Raw genomic sequence first — 19,485 nt, forward strand, 5'->3', positions numbered from 1 at the left:
ACGTTTTTGCGTTGAATTTATTTGTTGTTTTCTGCTTTCTTTTCTATGTTGTTTTGCTTTACATTAAAAAAAAAACTATGTCAAATTCATGATCGCTTGGTAAATAACTATTTTTTTTCCACCGTTCCTCTACATCTTTTGTCAATGCATGCTTCTGCTCACGCTTTCGCCCTACTCTCTTTTGCAACACATTCTTTTGTTCATTTTTAATAACTATAAAAAAGAAAATATTATATTTGCATTTCAATTTGTGTTTTACTCTTTATATAAAGAATTTAAAAATAAACGCTATTTTCAATTATTTTTCATTCCTTTCTATTCTCTTCTTTTCATCTTGCTCTTTTTTTTCTTTACTTTTATTCACAATATTTTTTTCTTTCTGTTTTTTTTTTCTTCTTGTATCATCAATATTCAATGTAGTTTCGTTAATGTTCTTATCAAATCTATTTATATGACAATTTTTATTCTTCTCTCTCGTACTTTTTTTTCTCTCTCAATAAATGAAAATCGGGTTGTAGAACGATTTTTAATGGAAATTCATCACAAAACGTGAGGAAAATTGTCCAAAATATGGAAAATGTTTACAAATAAAGAGAATGGAAATTTGTCAGAGTACAGAGTGTTGTAGAAAGGGAAATGAAAAGAAAATTGACCTTTTGTTATTCGAATATGTTTTTTATGGTTGATGATGATCATTATATTAATTTATTGCCAATTTGAACGATTTCGTTCGAACGAAGAAAACGGAAAATTTTAGATAGGGTTCTGATCTGTTCACACATATAAGACCAATAAATCTAATAATCAGCCCGAACGCTTGAACACGTATCAATAAGAAGTAGGATCATACACAGGGGATATCTTTTTTTTTTTAACTACGACAATTTTTTATGCACATCCAATAAAGTTACAATTAAAACATTTTTTTCTTCTTCAAATGTATGAGAATATAGAATCGTAACAGACAGAGATCTATTTGAGGTGGTCACAAGGAGACTTTTCTTGGGACAAGGAGAAGGGATTGCTGTTTTTTGTGTTGTTTTTGGTTCATTTGTGGGCGAAAAAAAAGTTGAAATTTTTGAGAAGAAAAAAAATACATTTTAGGCCATTATCGGAAGCTTCAATATTCACGATAATGATTTTATGGCCATTGAATACTGCAACACATAAGACAAAGAGATCTACTTGATATTTTTATTTACTTTGTTTTTTCAATGAGAAATTGCATTCTTTTTTTTTAAGTATAAATAACTGCATTTTGTTTGCTTGCGTTGATAAACCTGAAACATTTTTTTTTTTCATAATAATTATTTCTCTGTTCAGTTGTTGAAATTCGAATTTGTTTCTTTTTTCTGCTCTCATAGCTTCTTGCATTTTGTTGTTTTTTTTTGGTTGCTAAAATTTATTCGTCCAATCCTAAAACAAAAGAAAAATCACTCAAACGGTTTTTTTTTAGATTATGTTCAATAGAAAAAAGATCATTTTAGACAAAATTTATAAAAATAAATTGGGATTTTTATACATATTCGGAATCACATTCTAATGCCTAAATGTGTTTACTTTTTTATTTTGAGTTTTATTTGATTTTTTTTTCTCAGTAGTTTTCCTCGAATACAATTTATTTCATTTCTGATTTATTTCAATTTTTTTTGCTCCTTTTTGTTTGGTTTTTTGGTTGGCATGGGTATTTATATCTCTTTAACTCATCAAAAAAAAACTCTTAATTTTCCAAATATAAAATTCTTTTCAAATAACTCGCTCACGAAAATATCGAGTGATTTGACGAACTTGGCTGTTGTTCATAGCTCAATTATGACCATTCTCTTATGTCATAATTTGTTATGACCATTACCAAGGCGGCCAAATCAATCGATCTTACGATCGTCTATGGGCTTTGAACTAAAGTGAAAATATTCATTGAAAACTATGGACATTTTGATTGTTACAGTTGTTGTCAAGCCCATTCTTGTATGCTTGATGGTGTGTTTATTTCAAAATTGGAAAACAAGATTTTCAAATTTTATTTTAATTTGGCAATTCTTCTCATCTATCCTGCTTTCCTATCGATTTCGTCATTTTTTCCCGTTAGTCGTTTGATATGGCGATTGTTCGTTAATTTCTTTGTAAAATTTTAAAATCGTTATACATTTTCTGATCCAATTTTCTGAATAACTTGGACGAGAATTGTCCAACTTCTTTCTTCGGGGTTTGAATTGGCAAGTTTTTTAGTTATTAATTTTTTTTTTGGTTCTATTTCAGACATTTCCATGGCAAATTTGTGTAATTATTCAATTTGAATAAATTGATCCTTGAAAATCATTTTTTAAAATCATTTTTGGATTTGAATTTTGTGAATTTCGAACTTAAAATCGAAATTTTCATTTTAAATCAAAAATATTTGGATTCAGTCAACAAATAATCAACCTGTGTGTAATTACACGTTATTTTCGAAAATGTCCTCTTTCAACCATCAATATGTTCATAGTTTTAGCGCAAAAAAAATATTTCCACCAGTCCTAACCACCTATCAAAATTATCAAATTGCTGTTTTTTTGTTCAAATTTTTATTAAATTTTTTTTTCGTTAAATTTTCATCACTCAATTTTTTAAATTTTTTTCCATTACCACACTCATTTGTATGCTTAAACACTTTGTAATATATAAAATCTTTTTTCGCTCCATCAAGATGCTATTTCAACAAACAAAACTAAATTGAAAAAAAATTGCTCATGGCTTAGACGTTGTTCGATGGGGTTTTTTCACATATCACCTTCTCACATTACAATGGTCTAGTTGTGAAAACGATCTGATTAAATGGACATCGATTAGGATTCCAACGGGAATGGAGGGGAGATAATCATAATTTCTTTTGGACTAACAAGTGCAAATTCGAATTGATTAGAATGCTAATGGGTATTTCACACATTAGGACATTTGTTCATCGTTATCCTTTTGCCAATGCTTCAATTAGGTAAATAAATAACGCTTCAATTTGGTTGGTCACATTTTGCAATGGATTTGATTGGAATTTAGGAAATGTTCTCAAAATAAATTCAAATAAGAAGTTGGATCAAATTCTAATTTTCGAAAATTAATTTGAAATTGTGCTAAATTTTGAAAATACGAAATTTATTGTAGTAAAAATGTCAAATTTAAATGAATGAAAAATTTAAAAACAAAATAACGAGGGAAATAAATAATGAACAAAATGAATCGCATAAATCATGTTTTTTTTTATTTGTTAAAATAAATCATTATTAAAGTAAATTACTTCAATTCGTATTTTTTTACGTTCGTTCTAATAATGGCAAAGACGGACACCAATGACAGTTGAAATGCAATAATTTCTTTTCTTTTTCTTCTACTTCTACCTCCTTGTCTTTCATCAAATGAAACAGACACTGGTGTTCGCCTCTGTTGTGTACAATTAATGAAACAAGAAAACCGAAAAATAAAACTGAAATGCAAAAGTCGTGATGGGGTTTGTTGGTGGTGGTTGATTGGTACAAAAAATGCACACATTGAATTGAAATTATTGAATTATGCAAGAAACGAAATAATAAAATGGGATTGAACAAAGGACAAAATGATTTGATCCAAACTAAAAAAAAAGAGTTCTTTTGATTTAAACGCCATCACAAATATGGCAACCGATAAAAAAAAATTTCAACCGAAAGAAACGGTCATGTTGCAAGATTTCTTTATTGTTTTTCTCTCCCTAATAGTTTTTGGTGTATTTCCTGTTTTCTCTGTTCTTTTTATTGAACAAAATTTTGCATCACTTTCCACACACGACGTCATAGTCTCAAAATCTCTATACAAAATATCAAAAATAACAGAATGTCATGTACTAAAACTGAAATGATGAACTTAACTTCTTTTCGTATGAATTTGAATTTGGTGTGTTGCCAAAAAAAAAAATGAATGTAAACCCTTAAATAGAATGGTTTTGCGTTCTAAGTTCTAGGTGGGATTCTGCAAAAACAGAACAAAAAAAAATACACGGTCGATACTTTGCGCGCATCCTACGATTTTGACGTCGTATGTGTTGTCAAAGTGAAAGTTAAAGCCATTTCAAGTTCGTTTATGAATATAGAAGAATCAATTCGTCAAAGCCATAAGATACGACTAAAATTAAATTATTTTTATGCAAAAAAAAAATTGTCATTGATCCAATCATGGAAAAAAATCTTCTGTTTCTTTGACATCTTCTTCCATTCAATTTCGCTGTAACGAAAGTCACATAAAGAAATCACTATTAACAACGATATCATTATCATTGAGGGTTGTGTGTGTGTTTGTGTGTGAGGGAGGGGGGACATAGCTTGGATCATATAAATTATCTGTTGTTTTTTTCCTCCATTTTTTGTAATATTAATTGAAAAAAGAACTAGGTTATTCTAAATACATTGTATAATATTTATATTATGTATATATCATTTAAAAAATATTGATTTTTTTTTTCAAAACTTTGTTTTCATTCCATTGGTTTTTTCTTCTTCTTCTTCTTTTCCATTCTTCATAATCTTATTCTATTTTTTTTTTACTATGTAACTGTTCTGTGTATCGGTCGTTCTATCTCTCTTCGTGTCATCTTGAACACATGTATAAATATGTCTGTGTCTCAAAGGGAGGGGGAGGGGGAAATTCATTTTTTTGTCTCTTGAAGTGAGAGTATGACCTAAGCGGCAAATAACTTTTCTTCATATTCTCTGTTTTGATGTACATTTTTGTTTTTCGTTTAACATGTGTCTCACCGAATGATTATTGTTTTCTATCGGTCAGTTTTGTTTTATTTTTTTTTTGGGGGGGGGGGCCGTTTTTTTGTTTTCATTTCAAAATAATTTCTTTTTTTTAGATAGATTTGTTGATAATTTTTGTCTTCTTGCTGTGTATATGTATATAAATTTATGCATTTTTCTTTAAATTTTTCTCCCATTTCTGTATCGCACTTTCTGTTTTTTTTCTTTTTCTTTTAACCGTTGGGCTACATGTAAGTAGACTGTGTGTATTTTAATGTTGCTTTTTTTTCTTCTTATTTTGTTATATATATCATAGAGTAGCTTTGTTTTTTTTTTCTTTAAACATCGGTGTTTCTATTTTCATCTTACTTAGCTTATTGTTAATTGTATCATTTGTTGTTGTTGTTTTTTAATAATCAGGAATATTTTTTGTTGTTTTTTTGTTTGAATAATTCGTCCACGTTTTGAACTATTACTACTGTACTTGGCTGGGCTGCTTCCCTTCTGCTTTTCTGCACATTAGTTTTTGCACTGATTCTTTTGCTTGCTTTCTCTCTTTGACATCAATTCTTGTATGATTTTGTGTGTGTTATTTGTTTAGTTGTTTAGGAAGTGATTAATGTTTGGCAATACGGACATTCGCGCACTGTCTTCGCACAAATGTCACACAAAACGAAATGATTGCAGGGTAGCGTCACCGAACGGTTGTTCTCCTCGCATTTCATACATTTTGTCGCGGTTTCCAAATATAATACCTTTTCAACCTCTTCTAAATCCGATCGCAGTTTTGTCTGTGAGAATAGAATGGAACATAAATTCATATGGGATTAGTTCAACTTGAAAAAAAAAAACGTATTTTTCAGAACAAAATTGACGGAAAAATGAAAAATTGACATTTCTTCAACCTAAAATTGTAGCTTTTTGGGCAAAAACTGAATCTTTTTGAGCAAGAATTGAATTTTATTTGAATAAAAATCATATTTTCTACGAAAAACTGACATTTTTGTAACAAATTTAGATGTTTTTAGAGCAAAACTTGAGTTTTCCTTCAATCCATAAGCGATTTGATTAGATTTTGATTTGAACGCACCTGCAACGTTTTTAATTTCTGTATGGATAGACCCCTCAGATCTTTTGGAATTGCTACCGATCCATTTTGACCGCTGCTAATTTGTTCTAGCTTATCTGTGAGCAATTGAACATGATTCAGGGCTTCGTCTCTCTGATGTTTCGCTTCTGAGGCCTGTAGAAAATGTGAACCATTGCATCATTTTAATTATAGGTGTTATAAACTAAATGTGAATTAAATAATTATATAATTCCAATATGAATTGCTCTTGAAGTCCAATTGGATCAAATAAATGGATATTAAAATTGAATAAAACCCGTTTTCTTCTTATTTCTTGCAATCAACACGGAACTAGGGGCATTTCTCACACAAAAAATTTGAGCAAATGTGCAAAAATGTCTATTATTTCTTCTTTTTTATTGAAATTGTAAAAAAATGTACTGAAATGACGATATTGCTTGAATAAAAGTGTTCTGGAAGTAGGTTTCAGTGGATCTCAAGGATCGTTCAGAACTGCTCCCGATTCTGGAAGTGAGTTTTGGTGGATCCTCAGGATGGACCAGATCCGGTTTGACAATGCCCTGGCCCATCCTGAAGATCTACTTCCAGAACCGGGAGCAGTTCTGAACGATCCTTGAGATCCACCAAAACCCACTTCCAGAACACAAGTTCAGTGTAAATGAACATTTATTTACACGAATAGATAAAAATTGATCGAATCGGACCGAACGGAAGAAATTTTTCAAAATTTATAAGAATTCATTTATTCTTTTCGTGAGAAATGCCCCTAGACACGGAATGTGTTGATTCAATTCGATAAAATTAAAATGCGTTGACAATTTAAATGGTTTACCTTTCGATTGCTTTCGTCAGCCTCTGATTTCCATGCCTCGCACGCTTTAGAGACCTGTACGATTTGCTCTTCCCATGGTGTCGGAAGGTGTTTGGTCGATTGATTGGAAAATTCATCACGCAAACGAATATCACTTAGGCTGGAATTGTTCAATAGAGATGGTGACATCGAATATTGCTTATTATGCAAACTATTTTCGAATAAGCTATTTCCTATTGAACCAGTTGAAAGCTCATCGCGGATTGGATTGATTTCCGAAAGACGGCTGTAAACCCAGAACAGAATAGAATCGAAGATGTTTAGTTTTGGTTGTGACATTTTTTAATAGTTTATTAAAATTAGACGTGAATGGCTTGATTTTTCAAATACAAATCAAAATTGTCACGTTTTTTTTTCTCTCTTTGTTCTCAAAATCTTACCTCAAATCTGGGCTCATTGATAGTGTGTCACCCAAACTGGGCGATATCAAATGCGGTTGGAAAAATAGGCTACTATCGTTATGACCAAATGAGTTGCTAATTTTTGGCGCTGGGTCACTCAGGTGACTGAATGGATCTGACACATTGAACATATTCGAATGATTGTTTGGACTAAAATTATTTAGTGAACTACCCGGAATATTTACTGGAGCCGATGTTCCTTGCAAAATACCTGCAAATGAAACAAAAATTTTTGTTCTTGTTATTAGTAAATTTAGGGGCGATAAAAATAGGTACGTTTCTTCTTAGACATGTAAACAGACAGAACCGATTGTATATGGTTTTCGAAGACTGAATTTTATCCTGAATGAATTACACTCACCAGAAAGAGAGTTTGACAATTGAGATCCAGGTATATTGAGCGGTGTCGTCGAACTTTGTATTAAACTTGATAAATCATCCAAATTTGCTGCAGGACAAAAAATTCAGTCAACCTCAATCACATGCACACGTGTAATTAACTTAAAAAACCGATTGAATATCGTGCCTAGATTCTGAATAAATACTTACAAAATTTATCTAATGACCCAATGTTTTGCATACTAAATGTTAAGCACATTCTTTTTCGCTGCTCCTTCTCCTGTGGGCAAATTAGTGGATCATTTTCTATGGCCAAAAGCTGTTTTGAAACAAATTTAAAACCAAAATCAATTTTCAACTTAAATTCGATTTTGATGGAAAATCTGTGTCTATGTATGTGTGAAATGGACCTGAGTTGGTGGTGGTTACGTACCTGTTTTCGAAGATCGGGTGTAAAATCAGGGAAACTAGGTATCGTTGAATTAGAAACTATCGATGTTGCCTTGCCTCCATTCGATAAACTATTTTGATATAAACTACTATTCTTATGTTGTAGTTGCGCCCCGGGCGCTTTGCTTGTGTTATTGTGTGAATTGTTAGAGCCTATGCTTGAAGTACTAGCTGATTCGCAACTTTCACTGCTACCATTGTGTAACACCTAATAATGCGAAAGAAGTGGAATGGGGAGAAGAAGGAGAAAAACGGATCCGATTGAAATTTAAAAGTAAATTTTCGATTGGGAATGGCGTCTTACATTGTTTAGATCAAATTTATCCTTCTTCTCAGGTGGGAGCGCACTAGAAATCATTTCGCTAAGAGGTATACTTGTCGATGGACCTTCTAGATCTCTGTGTTGAGCTTCCTCGGTTATTGCGTATGCTACAAGGGGCACAAAGCATTATACATTAGTCAGCTGTTTCATTGAAACGTTATCATTTTTCTTCTCTCTCTCTCTCTCTCTCTCTCTCTTTCTCGAGAATGAATTCATTCGGGAATTCCCAAATTGGAATATAATCGAAAAAGTCTTCCAAATTACGCAAAATAAGCAGTATTTGAAGAAAACCAATTTGATATCCTTCGTAAAAACTCAAAATCAGACAAAAAATCTAAACAAATCCAATTCAACTTACGTTCAACATGAGCAAATGCACAGAAAACACTACGCGGACAATAACCGGCCTGTTGTACATCATTGCATTTGGTTGATTTATAAATTTCTGGATGAAATTGTTGTTCGGTACGTGTATGACAATACTGACAATTATCGCCCGCCTCACAATTGGCTGGTTCGCCCCATTCTTCGCTGTGCTTCACATTCGGACATGGTGTCGATCGGTATTTAAATTTACGTGGACTTCGTCGTTTATCCTTGCTATTGTGATATTGTGGACAAGCATAGCCCTGCCGGCATAGACGCGGTGGCCGTTTGCATGGTTCCGTTTTATAATTGGCCAGCACATAATTGGTGTCTTGCCATTTTGGATCTTCGTTCATTAGACTGCGCTCTTTGTCGAGTGCATTTGGGCCATTGGTTGCTTCGCTATTTGCTTCGGCATTCTGAGCAGCTTCAATTTCCTTAATATCGTATACGGGTGGGCGCTGATCATGAGCACCGTGCGCGAATGCACAATGATGGCCATTTTTTACACAATAGCCACGCGAATCCGTGTCATGTACACACATGCACGTTTTGTAATAGCGTAAATGATATCGGCGTTCGGTATCGCCAGCCGTTCGATGTAGAAAAGGGCAACTGTGGCAGAAAAGAAATAAATTTTCGGTGATAAAAGCGAAACGAAAACGAAATGATTAATAAAAATATTTCGAATAATCAAATTAATCAGCGAGCATTGTTTTTCGTCTTCTTAATTGTGTTTTGACTATTGAAGTTGAGATTCTGATACGTTCGACCACACAACAACAACAACGGAAAAAAAGACACATAGCACACTGAAATAAATACAAATCAGCTGATTTAGCTGAAAATGCCGCCGAATCGACACACAAAACGGAGAACAGAAAGAATAAGAGAGTAAGAGCGATGAGAGAGGGCAAGCACACATAACAAAGATGAATATGCTAAGGAGCATGCAGCACATTTTCATTATAAACACCAACCACGACGACGACGACGACGACGGCAACAACAACAAGAAAAATGTAAACAAATCGATGCCACACACTATTTATAGAGTGACACACTATAATTCATGATTAGCCGTCGTCGTTGTCGTGTTCGTTTGTAGGCAATTTACGTAGTGGTTTTCCGATCAAGAGTGTAACGGTAATCGAATCGAAGCGAATAAGATGGTAGAGAGAGGGAGAGAGAGAGAGATAGGCAATGCACGCGCGAAGAGACATCACACATATTAGTCGGTGAGTAGTGTCAAAAACGAGCGCAAGCAAAAATGACGATATCGCTGACAAAAATGGAATATAATCAGGAGAGGAAGAGACAGAAAGAAAGAACGAAGAAAAGAAAAATAAACAGAAAACAACCGGTATACAACCGACCGGCACAATTATATAAAACCATAATAACATTTAACGTTTTTCAATCGGCGACATTGTGCGCGCTGCTGAACAAAAACAGCACAAGCAGCAGCAGCAACAGCAACAATCATCACTCTCTACACATATACATAATATTATTATTGTACGTCTTGGAAATTCGAACGCGCGCTACTGTCAATACACAATCGAGAGCGTATTATTTGCAATGCATTAACGTTGGGCATCTCGCGCGCGCATTGTGTTTATTCGTTTTTTTTGCCTGTTCTTCTCATTTTTGGTGTATGTTTTGTTTGTGTATATCACACTGTATCTCTGTCTCTCGGTGTCTTTCGTTCATTTTGGCTATACTTTGGTATATGCTAGATATACATGCATGTATGTATGTGCGTGCGTATTTTCATATGGATGTATCTTTGTATGTATGTACGTGTAATATGTACGTGCGTGTGTGTGTGTGTGTGTTTGTTCTTGTTTGTAATTTTTTTTGGTACGAACGTATCAGGTTCCCCACTAAATTGAAATGATATGAAAAACTCAACTCTCGACATTTCCAAAATAAATTGGCAAAGAACACTGAAATCATTTTTTTGTTTTGGTTTAACACTCACTCGTCACCATCCGGGCAAATGCCAGTTGTTTCATCATATTTTACACAATAATTATCCGCACTGTAATTAAATGTACCATCTCTTTTTCGTACAGGACGTCGACGACGCTGATTCATAAAATGCCAATTGAAGCAAACGAATGGCCTGTGTTGATTACATTTGTGTTGCAAAAAACTTGTGCACTGTTCCACACGAAATTCTTTTAAATAACTGCAAGAAAACCCATTAATTTTCAGATGAGCCGCACTGGGATCGGTCAGCGTATGCATTGCGCACAAATTTGAGCGTTAAAACGCAAAAACTTACCTGTAATGATTTGGTTTTTCGGGTTGTGTTGTTAATAAAAGTTTTGAATCAGTAGCCATTTTGCATGGAAAACTGTGTTATTGCGTCTATCTGACGCGCTAATACTGTTCGACACACGGTGACATCTATGAATTGTTTACCATCAATTTTCGATTGTTTCACATTTCCAATGTACACACAGAGAGCATACACACAGAAAGAGAGGGAGAGCGAGAACCACAAAAAAGAAACCAAAACAACAACTCGCAGAATGGTCGAATTTCACAACTGTTCGATATTTGCACTGTGGATAAATTTTTCTTCGCTCTTTCTTCCGATTGTATTTTTACTCGTTTTTCTTTCTGTTCGCCTTTGCTTGCAGCTTCACTTTTTTTTCTTCTCCAACCAACTGTTTTTCAATCACAAATAATTCTGATTCACAGTCACTGTAACATTACTCATTAATATGCAAGCACAGTAGAAAAAAAAAATGAAAATATAAACGTAAATTAAATGTGGGAACACAGCTTTTGTATGTGTTGCGAAACAACCAAACACACTGTCAGAACATGAATATTGTTTGTGTTCGCCAACAACAACAAAAAAAGCATCAACAATTATTGCGCAATATATATAGATGTATGACGCTGACGCGACCTCTTTCGTACTCAGCGCTCGTTACAAAAGAAAAAAAGGATACGTATATATATATATATGCACGCACACAAACGCACAGATTGAGCGTGCCGAGTTCAGCGGAGAGGCAAAAGATGCAACAAATCTCCGATATGCATTCGGAAATGGAATTCAGCATAACACACATCATTCAGCGCATATTTCAATCCAAAACTAAATTTTCAATTTAATTTGTCCATCATTTTTTCTATGATTTCATTTTAGATTTTTTTTAATGATTGATTTGCACATTTTCTGCGGGAAAATGATGCAAGAAATGTGAGAAATACACCAATCATGTACGACGAAAATCGGTCATATGCATATGTTCAAGTTTAGCACTTTTGCAACGCAGTTGAAAAACAACAACATCGAACTCGCTGTGTGTGAGAGTGTATGCGTGAAAGTGTGTGCATTTGTATGGGTAATCGCTTGGTGGCGCTGGCAATCGGCATCACAATGGTACAGCAACAACAAATTTCCGAAAAAACCATTGAAATGATTATGATTTATTTGGGAATTTTATCTAAATTTTACACATTCATGGATTATCATTCAAAATGATTGATTTTCTACCAGACGCAACACATTTTCTGGCATCGATGGTGTTGGAGTGGAATTGGCGCGCTCAAAATGCTACGCTTGTGTTTGTATACAAACAATGGCAACCCGAGCGTTTTCATTCAGAACCATAAACTTCACATTCGATAATGTGGTGAGGTCCGATGCGAATCCGTCATTTGTCTGATTAAGCAAGAGATGAAACAGCAGCAGCGACGGCAACGGAACACTTGGAGGCAAAAAAAAAAATACTTTTACTGCTTCTCGCAGGAACATTACTCCGGCGTCATTAAAAGTTTGGTTACAGACCATACTTAATACAAAAAAAAATTCTTCTTTTGCGTTTTGTCATCATCGTCGTCATTGTTGTCGTCGATTAATATTATCACTTTGGAATTGAGCATCAATATTGTTGCATATATTTTTTTGTCATTGAACTGTAAGTAACCTAAGGCCATATTGATTGAGCAGTGTATTGAATTAGTCCGTTTTGGCAGTGTGAGGAAATTTGATTGAAAAAAATGTATAATTCATAAAGCAACTGAATACGATCGACGTGTCTACACTCACTCAGAGTGTATTCATCGGCACCGCCATTTTGCAATTCGCAAAAAAATGAAAATTCCGATTTGAATAATCCTTTCGAAACGCGAACCGAAAGTGAATGGTGGAATTTTGATGGTTTTTTTCTTCTTCATTTCATATCAAACAGAAAGTAAATTGGGATTTTTTTTTCTCTTTTACTGAGGGGGTGGATTGTTTCCATTCGTCCATAATTATATCAATTGATATCAATTCGGTCCGGTCAACATCGAATGTGTTGGCATTTGTCAAAAAGAAAAAGAAGAAGAAGAAACAGTTTTCAGTGTGTGGTGCATTACAACGCAATTTTTTTGTACATTTTTTTCCTGACCAATTTCTGACCAACAAGTAATTGTTCAAAACCATTGTTTTTTTTTTAATTTTACACAATTTTCAAAGTTGCTGCATTTTTATAGTCAAACAAAAAACCAATGCGTCCATTTATTTCGTGCAGATTTATAAAAACCGAACCGAATTAAAAAAAAAAAAAACAAAACGAAAAAAATACACACAAACGCAAAACGAAAAAAAAACAAAAACAAAAATCCGAGTTCACGCGTCCGGGTCACCAGAAACCGTTCGGAAATCGATTACCATCTAATCTCTAAACCAAAACAAACAAAAAATCAAACTCAAAAACCGAACCGAAACGAATACCGATCGAAAAAGTGCGTACAACGGTTTAAATTTTAACGCGGATAATTTCCGGGGAAATAATCAGAACAGACAGACACACAGAGAGAAAGGGAAAGTCGCAGTCGAGTCCCGAACAAAACGCAAAACAAAAATACCAGAATGCCGGGTACTGGAACGTTTAAGCTATTCATCGGTAATATCGAAGAGAAAACGTCGCCGGCAGATTTACGGCCACTATTCGAAAAGTATGGAACTGTCGTGGAATGTGATGTTGTAAAAAATTATGGATTCGTACATATGGAAAATGAGCAACAGGGTCGCGATGCGATACAAAACTTAAATGGTTACGTTGTAAATGGCAATCCAATAAAAGTTGAGGCGGCTAAAAGCCGGCGCGCACCAAATACACCGACCACAAAAATATTTGTCGGCAATTTAACGGATAAAATGCGAGCGCCCGAAGTTCGTGAACTATTCACACAATACGGCACGGTCGTCGAGTGTGATATCGTTCGAAATTATGGCTTTGTGCATTTAGATTGCGTTGGCGAGGTGAACGAAGTGATTCGCGAACTAAATGGAAAAATGGTCGATGGCCAACCGCTTAAGGTTCAAGTATCAACCAGTCGCGTACGACCGAAACCGGGCATGGGCGATCCCGAACAGTGCTATCGATGCGGTCGTTCCGGTCATTGGTCTAAAGAATGCCCACGGTTAATGTTTTCAGATCGCGGCGGCGGCGGCGGCGGCAGCAGTTTTCGTGACCGGTATTCGGGCCATTCGCGTGATCCGTATCCTCCGCCACCACCACCACCCTTTTTACATGATCGCTTTCGGGTAAACCTAACTTTTACACGACTTATTACTCTACCTATTTTTTTTTTATTTTTTTTTTTGTTGTCACACAATTTGTTGTTGTTTTTTTTTGGCGCGTCGCTTTATTCATCTCTTTTTTTTTAAAATTTAAATCTGTGTATTATATCTCTGTTGTTGTTGAACGCGTTTGTATATTCTATCGTGTATCTGTGCAAATTTTACGGTATATAAAAAGATCAAGGAAAAATATGAGAAAACACACATACACATATTCAAAATTCATCCGCGACAATTAATTATACTCTTTAAAAATATAATCACGATTATCGGTGCTTCTACAACAAACGAAATACCTATATATGTGTTTTTGACTTCGCTTTTGCGGGAATTCACTTCAAATTCCATCAAAAATATTTTATGTGCTTCAAAATGGAACGTTTGTAACTTAAGCCATCTGGTTTTTATTTCTGCACAGGACTACGATTACTATGACAGATACGATGATAGCAGAGACTTATTCGACAGACGATACTCGGGAATGGGCAACAGTGGAATGCGAGGTAAGGGGCTAGTTTTCGGTTTGGCTAACGTTTTTCAGGGAAACTTTGTATGCATGCTCGTTATTACGGACATTTTGAGCCGGAGATTGGAAAAATTCCAATGGACAAATTGAGATCAAAATGGAGAATTTCAAGAAAAAAAAAGAGTTGAATATGTAGAGTTAGTTGCCTAAGCCTTATTGTCATTCAGTTTCCATTAAAATTGAATACGATTCTATGAAAATACACCAAAAATTCAAAATATTCTTCTAATGAATTGATGTAAATAATTGAAACAGGTGGAATTCCAATGGGCAGACGTGATCCAATGCCAATGCCACCAACATTGGGAGGTGGTTTGCGCGGGCTGAGCGGAAGCAATTCAATGCGTGGAGGCTCTGGATACGATTCAATGTTCAGCAGGCGAACACCACCTCGATCCAGCAATGGATTGGGCAGATTCAGGTTTGTGTTCAAAATAAATGCTCACTAAAAAGATGATAACTAGTCCATTCTTTACATAGCAATGTTGATAAAAGACAGATCGATATTCTAGCCTTTTGTTTTCACAATTTTTTAACCTTGTTTCGTCTCTTCATTTTACAGCAACTATGAAGATTTCAGCCGTGATTCATTCGACGATCGTCGACCGCCACGCGATTCATTCGATTCATTTGATCGCCGTCCTCGTGGACAATCACCAACATACCGATATGCACCATATTGAAGTCTCTAATAAAATACAAAAATCCAAAAGTGAATTATTACAGGCAACATTAAAAACAAAACTAAACAAAAAAAACCTAACACAAGAAAAATATTTATTTGTAAATGATAAACCAAGAGAATGAGAGCCATGAAATAAGAATGATAAAAAAAAACACATTTTGGCTTACATACATTACACACATGGTGTTTTCTTCTTTTATTTCCCAATACAAAATTGTCGAAAGATAAAATCATACATTTCTTCATTGTCAATGGTTCGACCCGATATACTTTCCAGTTGATGCAAGGATTCTCTTAAATAAACGGCCGCTATGGAGAAGTCAAAGCCATCCGAACCGGAGAATGACTTGAAATCCCCCAGATGCTGTAGACTTTTCACCACAAATTGGCGATGTCTTTCGTTTGGCGGCACATATGCCAGTCCAGTTGGATTGTAATCAGTCAGCTTTCGTAGTGTTTGTTCAATTTTCTCCAGTGCACAATCGATCCCTTTGTTTTGCGTGCACGAAACGTAAACAATATCCGTATCGTCTCTCGCCGGCACATTTTCAACTAAATCACATTTGTTTGCAATAACAATGATTTCTTTTTGTAGAATTTCATTATCATCCGTAATGCCCATCTTATTCAAATGCATCCGTTTGAATGCATCGACATTCATTTTGGCCGCTAACAATGTGCTTACTTCGACTAAGAGAATGATTAAATCTGCTTCAGCTGCATACTGCTTGGCCCGATGTATTCCTTCTTTTTCGATTGGATCAATAGTGTGATTACGTAGTCCCGCCGTATCAGCGATAACAACGGGAAAACCAGCAATGTTAAACGATGATTCAACGATGTCTCTCGTTGTGCCCTCAATGCTGGCAACAATTGAAATGGGCTTTTGACAAATGTGATTCATAAAACTGCTTTTGCCGACATTTGGTTCGCCTAGAATGGCCGTTTTTACACCATTCCGTCGCATCTCACCCTTTCGGCTGTCGTTCAAAAATCGATTCATATCGCGAATCAATTTATCAACATCGCGTTGAACGTGATCAATTGTCTCGGGTTCAATATTTTCATCTTCGGCAAAATCAATGTACGCCTCAAAACAAGCCAACGCTCGTAACATTGTCTTTCTCCATTCCGCATACACTTTGGATAATACACCGTCGGCCTGTAACAGTGCTTGTTTTCGTTGAATATCCGTTTCGGCGTGTATGAGATCGGCCAAACCTTCGATTTCGATCAAATCAAGTTTATTCGAACGAAATGCCCGCTTCGCAAATTCACCGGCCAACGCCGGCCGAAATCCATCGATACCATTCAATGTATCGCATATGGTTGACACAACTGCCGTACTGCCGTGCACTTGAAATTCACAACAATCTTCACCGGTGAAACTATTTGGGGCAGGAAACCATAGCACCAACCCTTTATCAATCAAATCATTCGTTTTTGGATGCCATAATTTACGCAACGATGCATATCTTGGTTGTAATTCCTTCGATTTTGGTTCAGCTTTTGTCAAGAGTGTAATTGCTGTTTTCGTTTTTGGACCAGACACTCGAATAACCGCAACACCACACTTGCCATATCCTTAAATACACATATTGGTAATAATCAGTCAGACGTGTGAACATTTCCAAATAGAATTTCGAGATTGATACCTGATGATAGCGCAAATATCGTATTATTCGAAATGCATCGCGTTTGCGTGAATAAATATGAAAGTCGCGGTAACATTGCCGGCAGCGACACAGATGTTTTTTCTTTCGTTCTGCCTTTTTTTCTTTTTTTGCTTAGGTTAGAAACAATGTGACAAAAACAAAATCAAAATTCATATGGATTGAACGAAACCGGTGATGCCATCTCGTGACTGATTCACAATTTACGCAAAAATTCATTGACTTCAGTATTTCTGATAAAATTATCAACACTTCGGATATGTATGATTCAAATGAATATATCAGACGAATGATTCATTCCAAGATAACTAACCATATGCGAACTTTATTCTTATTTCTTTAACCAAGAAAATTATGGATAAACTATTCGGAGATCAAGTGTTGCATATTGTAAACGGAATTTTTTTCTCGTTAGATTCGCTTCAGGTTTTTTTTTCTCATTTAATTGAACATAATGGGACCACCACGATTTAATCAACCCAGTTTATTACTCACTGAAGAGGAAAATGCTATGGTATTTGATTTTCTGGGCAACCGTTGTCAGGTATATTCTACAGAAAAATAAAAAAAGGAACAACAAATTGAGAAAAAATCCATAAAATTACGTCAAATTCATATTTCAAATAGACAATGTGCACAGCTGTGATGCAACTGTTCACTACACGACCACCAGCTCATTTGGTGTGGACCAAACGCATCACTGGAGTTGTTTGCTTCGTTCGAGACAGTGCCAAAAGATCATATTTTATTCGGGTATACTGTTTGGCGAGACAAGAACTCTATTGGGAGGAACAATTGCATACGTGGACCGTTGTCGAGAAACCGCGCGAATTTTTAGTCAGTTTTGCTGGCGAGGTAACGAAAGATGAATATACAAAGAAAATTCGAATATTTATCAAATTCTTGAACTTGAACAAAATTTATGAATATTTTTAATGAGACGAAACAAGTTCGAATCATTAGAAACCAAATTTTTCTTGATGAATATGGTCAATTTGTTGATCAAGCAATTTAAAGATCAATTTTTATTTCATTAGAATTGCATGATTGGTATGAGTTTTGCTTCGGAAGAAGAGGCTAAGCTATTCCATACTACCATGGTTGAAACGATTACGAATCGTCAACGGCAATCGAAAAAGCGTGCGTCAGCCAATGAAAATGCTCTTTTGAATGGACAACAAGGTAAATTTTCTATTTTTTTTCACATGTTTTCAATTTCGAACAATTCAATTTTCACAAAAATGAGCAATTTATCAGTGAATGTATAGACTTAATCATTTAAAGTATACATTACACATTATCACATGCAATTCTAACTTTTATTATTACTGCATCATGTGACTCATGTCCGTTTGTTGAACAGGAACGCCAAATGAAACGCCCAAGACGAAAAAAGTCAGAAAATCTAAAAAATCGGATGGAAAACCTAAATTAACGAAAGCTGATATTTCGGCGCCAACAAATTTTCAGCATGTGGCTCATGTTGGAATGGATGGTACTCGTCGATTCGATTCGGATACAAAAAAAGTTGATGAACGTCCCAAAAATAATACGTACATTGGACAAGTGGTAAATTTTATATCTTAGAATTGAACTATTCAATCGAATTCGATGTAATTAAACGTAATTTCAATCCAGAGAACTCCACCATTACCACCAAAGCCGAAACCGAGTCCGATGAATTCTCCAAGAAGTACTCTGAATCGAAGTGCACTTCCCCGTGCGCCGGCAGTGCCATCAATACAAAATTTACCTTTACCTCCTCCACCACCGCCGCCGCCACTACCACCACCACCGCCACTACCATCAGATGAATCCAGCGCATCAAGTGCTAATCAAAATTCGAGATCGCCCGCATTAAATGCTCGTGGTAACATTTTGAACAACTATTTACTAAAAAAAAAAATATTTGACGTTTGATTCATCTGAACTAATCAAATTCTGACAAATCACTAACATGTTTCAGCTCCAGTTGTTGATCATCACTCATTGCTTATGGAGAAAATTCGCGGATTTCGAGAAGGAAATAATTCACTTCGTAAAGTGGAAAAAGAATCCACGGATTCTAGTTCACCAGTAAAGAAAAAAGTGGCCATAAACACACGGTGTAATGAATTGGCAGATGCGTTGGTAAAACGAGTTGGTGTGATGACGATTAGTGATTCGGAAGATGATGAATCCTCCACCGATAGCGATGATTGGGCCGATTAATCAATCACACACACACACACATCATCCGGATAAGACACACGCAAAAAAATGCATTTCAATTTTTACCAATTTCGAATCGATTCAGGAAAGTTCAATAAAATATGATTAGTATGTAACTGAATTGTGTGTATGTTTACATTTTAAAATATCTCCCTGCAAAGGGTTGGACAAATAAGTATTTGTGCATCGTACGACAAAGAAAGTGATGCCCTC

At 35.2% G+C, this 19,485-nt stretch overlaps 4 protein-coding genes across 10 annotated transcripts; 2 read left to right on the top strand and 2 right to left on the bottom strand.

The window, feature by feature from the left end:
- Nucleotides 1-4,810: 4,810 nt before the first annotated feature.
- Nucleotides 4,811-11,551, bottom strand: LOC129574722 (RING finger protein unkempt). 4 transcript variants are annotated; one of them, XM_055457099.1, is made up of 11 exons: nt 10,872-11,551; nt 10,566-10,775; nt 8,574-9,196; nt 8,198-8,322; nt 7,877-8,101; nt 7,654-7,762; nt 7,466-7,552; nt 7,084-7,315; nt 6,665-6,929; nt 5,833-5,985; nt 4,811-5,533 (listed from the first exon to the last, which is right to left on the bottom strand). In XM_055457099.1, exons 1-11 carry the CDS (start codon nt 10,928-10,930, stop codon nt 5,348-5,350), a joined length of 2,274 nt encoding a protein of 757 aa, XP_055313074.1. In that variant the 5' UTR covers nt 10,931-11,551; the 3' UTR covers nt 4,811-5,347. The 4 variants fall into 4 exon arrangements, with proteins under 4 accessions (XP_055313074.1, XP_055313075.1, XP_055313076.1 ...); XM_055457100.1 differs by having other exon boundaries at nt 7,654-7,723; nt 10,872-11,532; XM_055457101.1 differs by lacking the exon at nt 7,466-7,552 and having other exon boundaries at nt 10,872-11,520.
- A 714-nt stretch (nt 11,552-12,265) lies between these two features.
- On the top strand, nt 12,266-15,563 carry LOC129574732 (RNA-binding protein lark). 4 transcript variants are annotated; one of them, XM_055457114.1, is made up of 5 exons: nt 12,266-12,525; nt 13,085-14,141; nt 14,596-14,680; nt 14,959-15,124; nt 15,266-15,563. In XM_055457114.1, exons 2-5 carry the CDS (start codon nt 13,464-13,466, stop codon nt 15,384-15,386), a joined length of 1,050 nt encoding a protein of 349 aa, XP_055313089.1. In that variant the 5' UTR covers nt 12,266-12,525; nt 13,085-13,463; the 3' UTR covers nt 15,387-15,563. The 4 variants fall into 4 exon arrangements, with proteins under 4 accessions (XP_055313089.1, XP_055313087.1, XP_055313088.1 ...); XM_055457112.1 differs by having other exon boundaries at nt 13,123-14,141; XM_055457113.1 differs by having other exon boundaries at nt 12,269-12,525; nt 13,068-14,141.
- LOC129574726 (tRNA modification GTPase MnmE) lies at nt 15,545-17,214 on the bottom strand. Its single transcript, XM_055457107.1, has 2 exons — nt 17,044-17,214; nt 15,545-16,972 (listed from the first exon to the last, which is right to left on the bottom strand). The coding sequence occupies exons 1-2, from the start codon at nt 17,117-17,119 to the stop codon at nt 15,585-15,587; spliced, it is 1,464 nt and encodes a 487-aa protein (XP_055313082.1). The 5' UTR covers nt 17,120-17,214; the 3' UTR covers nt 15,545-15,584.
- Nucleotides 17,215-17,324: 110 nt separating this feature from the next.
- LOC129574728 (actin nucleation-promoting factor WASL-like) lies at nt 17,325-19,394 on the top strand. Its single transcript, XM_055457110.1, has 6 exons — nt 17,325-17,605; nt 17,689-17,916; nt 18,099-18,243; nt 18,425-18,630; nt 18,700-18,931; nt 19,028-19,394. Exons 1-6 carry the CDS (start codon nt 17,516-17,518, stop codon nt 19,270-19,272), a joined length of 1,146 nt encoding a protein of 381 aa, XP_055313085.1. The 5' UTR covers nt 17,325-17,515; the 3' UTR covers nt 19,273-19,394.
- Nucleotides 19,395-19,485: the final 91 nt, after the last annotated feature.

The sequence above is a fragment of the Sitodiplosis mosellana genome, unplaced genomic scaffold (genome assembly GCF_009176505.1).
Source record: "Sitodiplosis mosellana isolate CC-2019 unplaced genomic scaffold, AAFC_SMos_1.0 Smas_scaffold_6165, whole genome shotgun sequence".
In the NCBI taxonomy this organism is placed as follows: Eukaryota; Metazoa; Arthropoda; class Insecta; order Diptera; family Cecidomyiidae; genus Sitodiplosis; species Sitodiplosis mosellana.

Coding starts and splice junctions, on each gene's coding strand:
- LOC129574726 (XM_055457107.1), bottom strand. CDS start 17,119: ATGTTACCGCGACTTTCATATTTATTCACGCAAACGCGATGCATTTCG. Junction 16,973..17,043: donor GATATTTGCGCTATCATCAG/GTATCAATCTCG, acceptor TGTGTATTTAAG/GATATGGCAAGTGTGGTGTT.
- LOC129574722 (XM_055457099.1), bottom strand. CDS start 10,930: ATGGCTACTGATTCAAAACTTTTATTAACAACACAACCCGAAAAACCA. Junction 7,553..7,653: donor TGGGTCATTAGATAAATTTT/GTAAGTATTTAT, acceptor TTTGTCCTGCAG/CAAATTTGGATGATTTATCA. Junction 5,986..6,664: donor CTGACGAAAGCAATCGAAAG/GTAAACCATTTA, acceptor CATTTTCTACAG/GCCTCAGAAGCGAAACATCA.
- LOC129574728 (XM_055457110.1), top strand. CDS start 17,516: ATGGGACCACCACGATTTAATCAACCCAGTTTATTACTCACTGAAGAG. Junction 17,606..17,688: donor TTCTGGGCAACCGTTGTCAG/GTATATTCTACA, acceptor TATTTCAAATAG/ACAATGTGCACAGCTGTGAT. Junction 18,631..18,699: donor ATACGTACATTGGACAAGTG/GTAAATTTTATA, acceptor ATTTCAATCCAG/AGAACTCCACCATTACCACC.
- LOC129574732 (XM_055457114.1), top strand. CDS start 13,464: ATGCCGGGTACTGGAACGTTTAAGCTATTCATCGGTAATATCGAAGAG. Junction 14,142..14,595: donor TTTTACATGATCGCTTTCGG/GTAAACCTAACT, acceptor ATTTCTGCACAG/GACTACGATTACTATGACAG. Junction 15,125..15,265: donor AATGGATTGGGCAGATTCAG/GTTTGTGTTCAA, acceptor TTCATTTTACAG/CAACTATGAAGATTTCAGCC.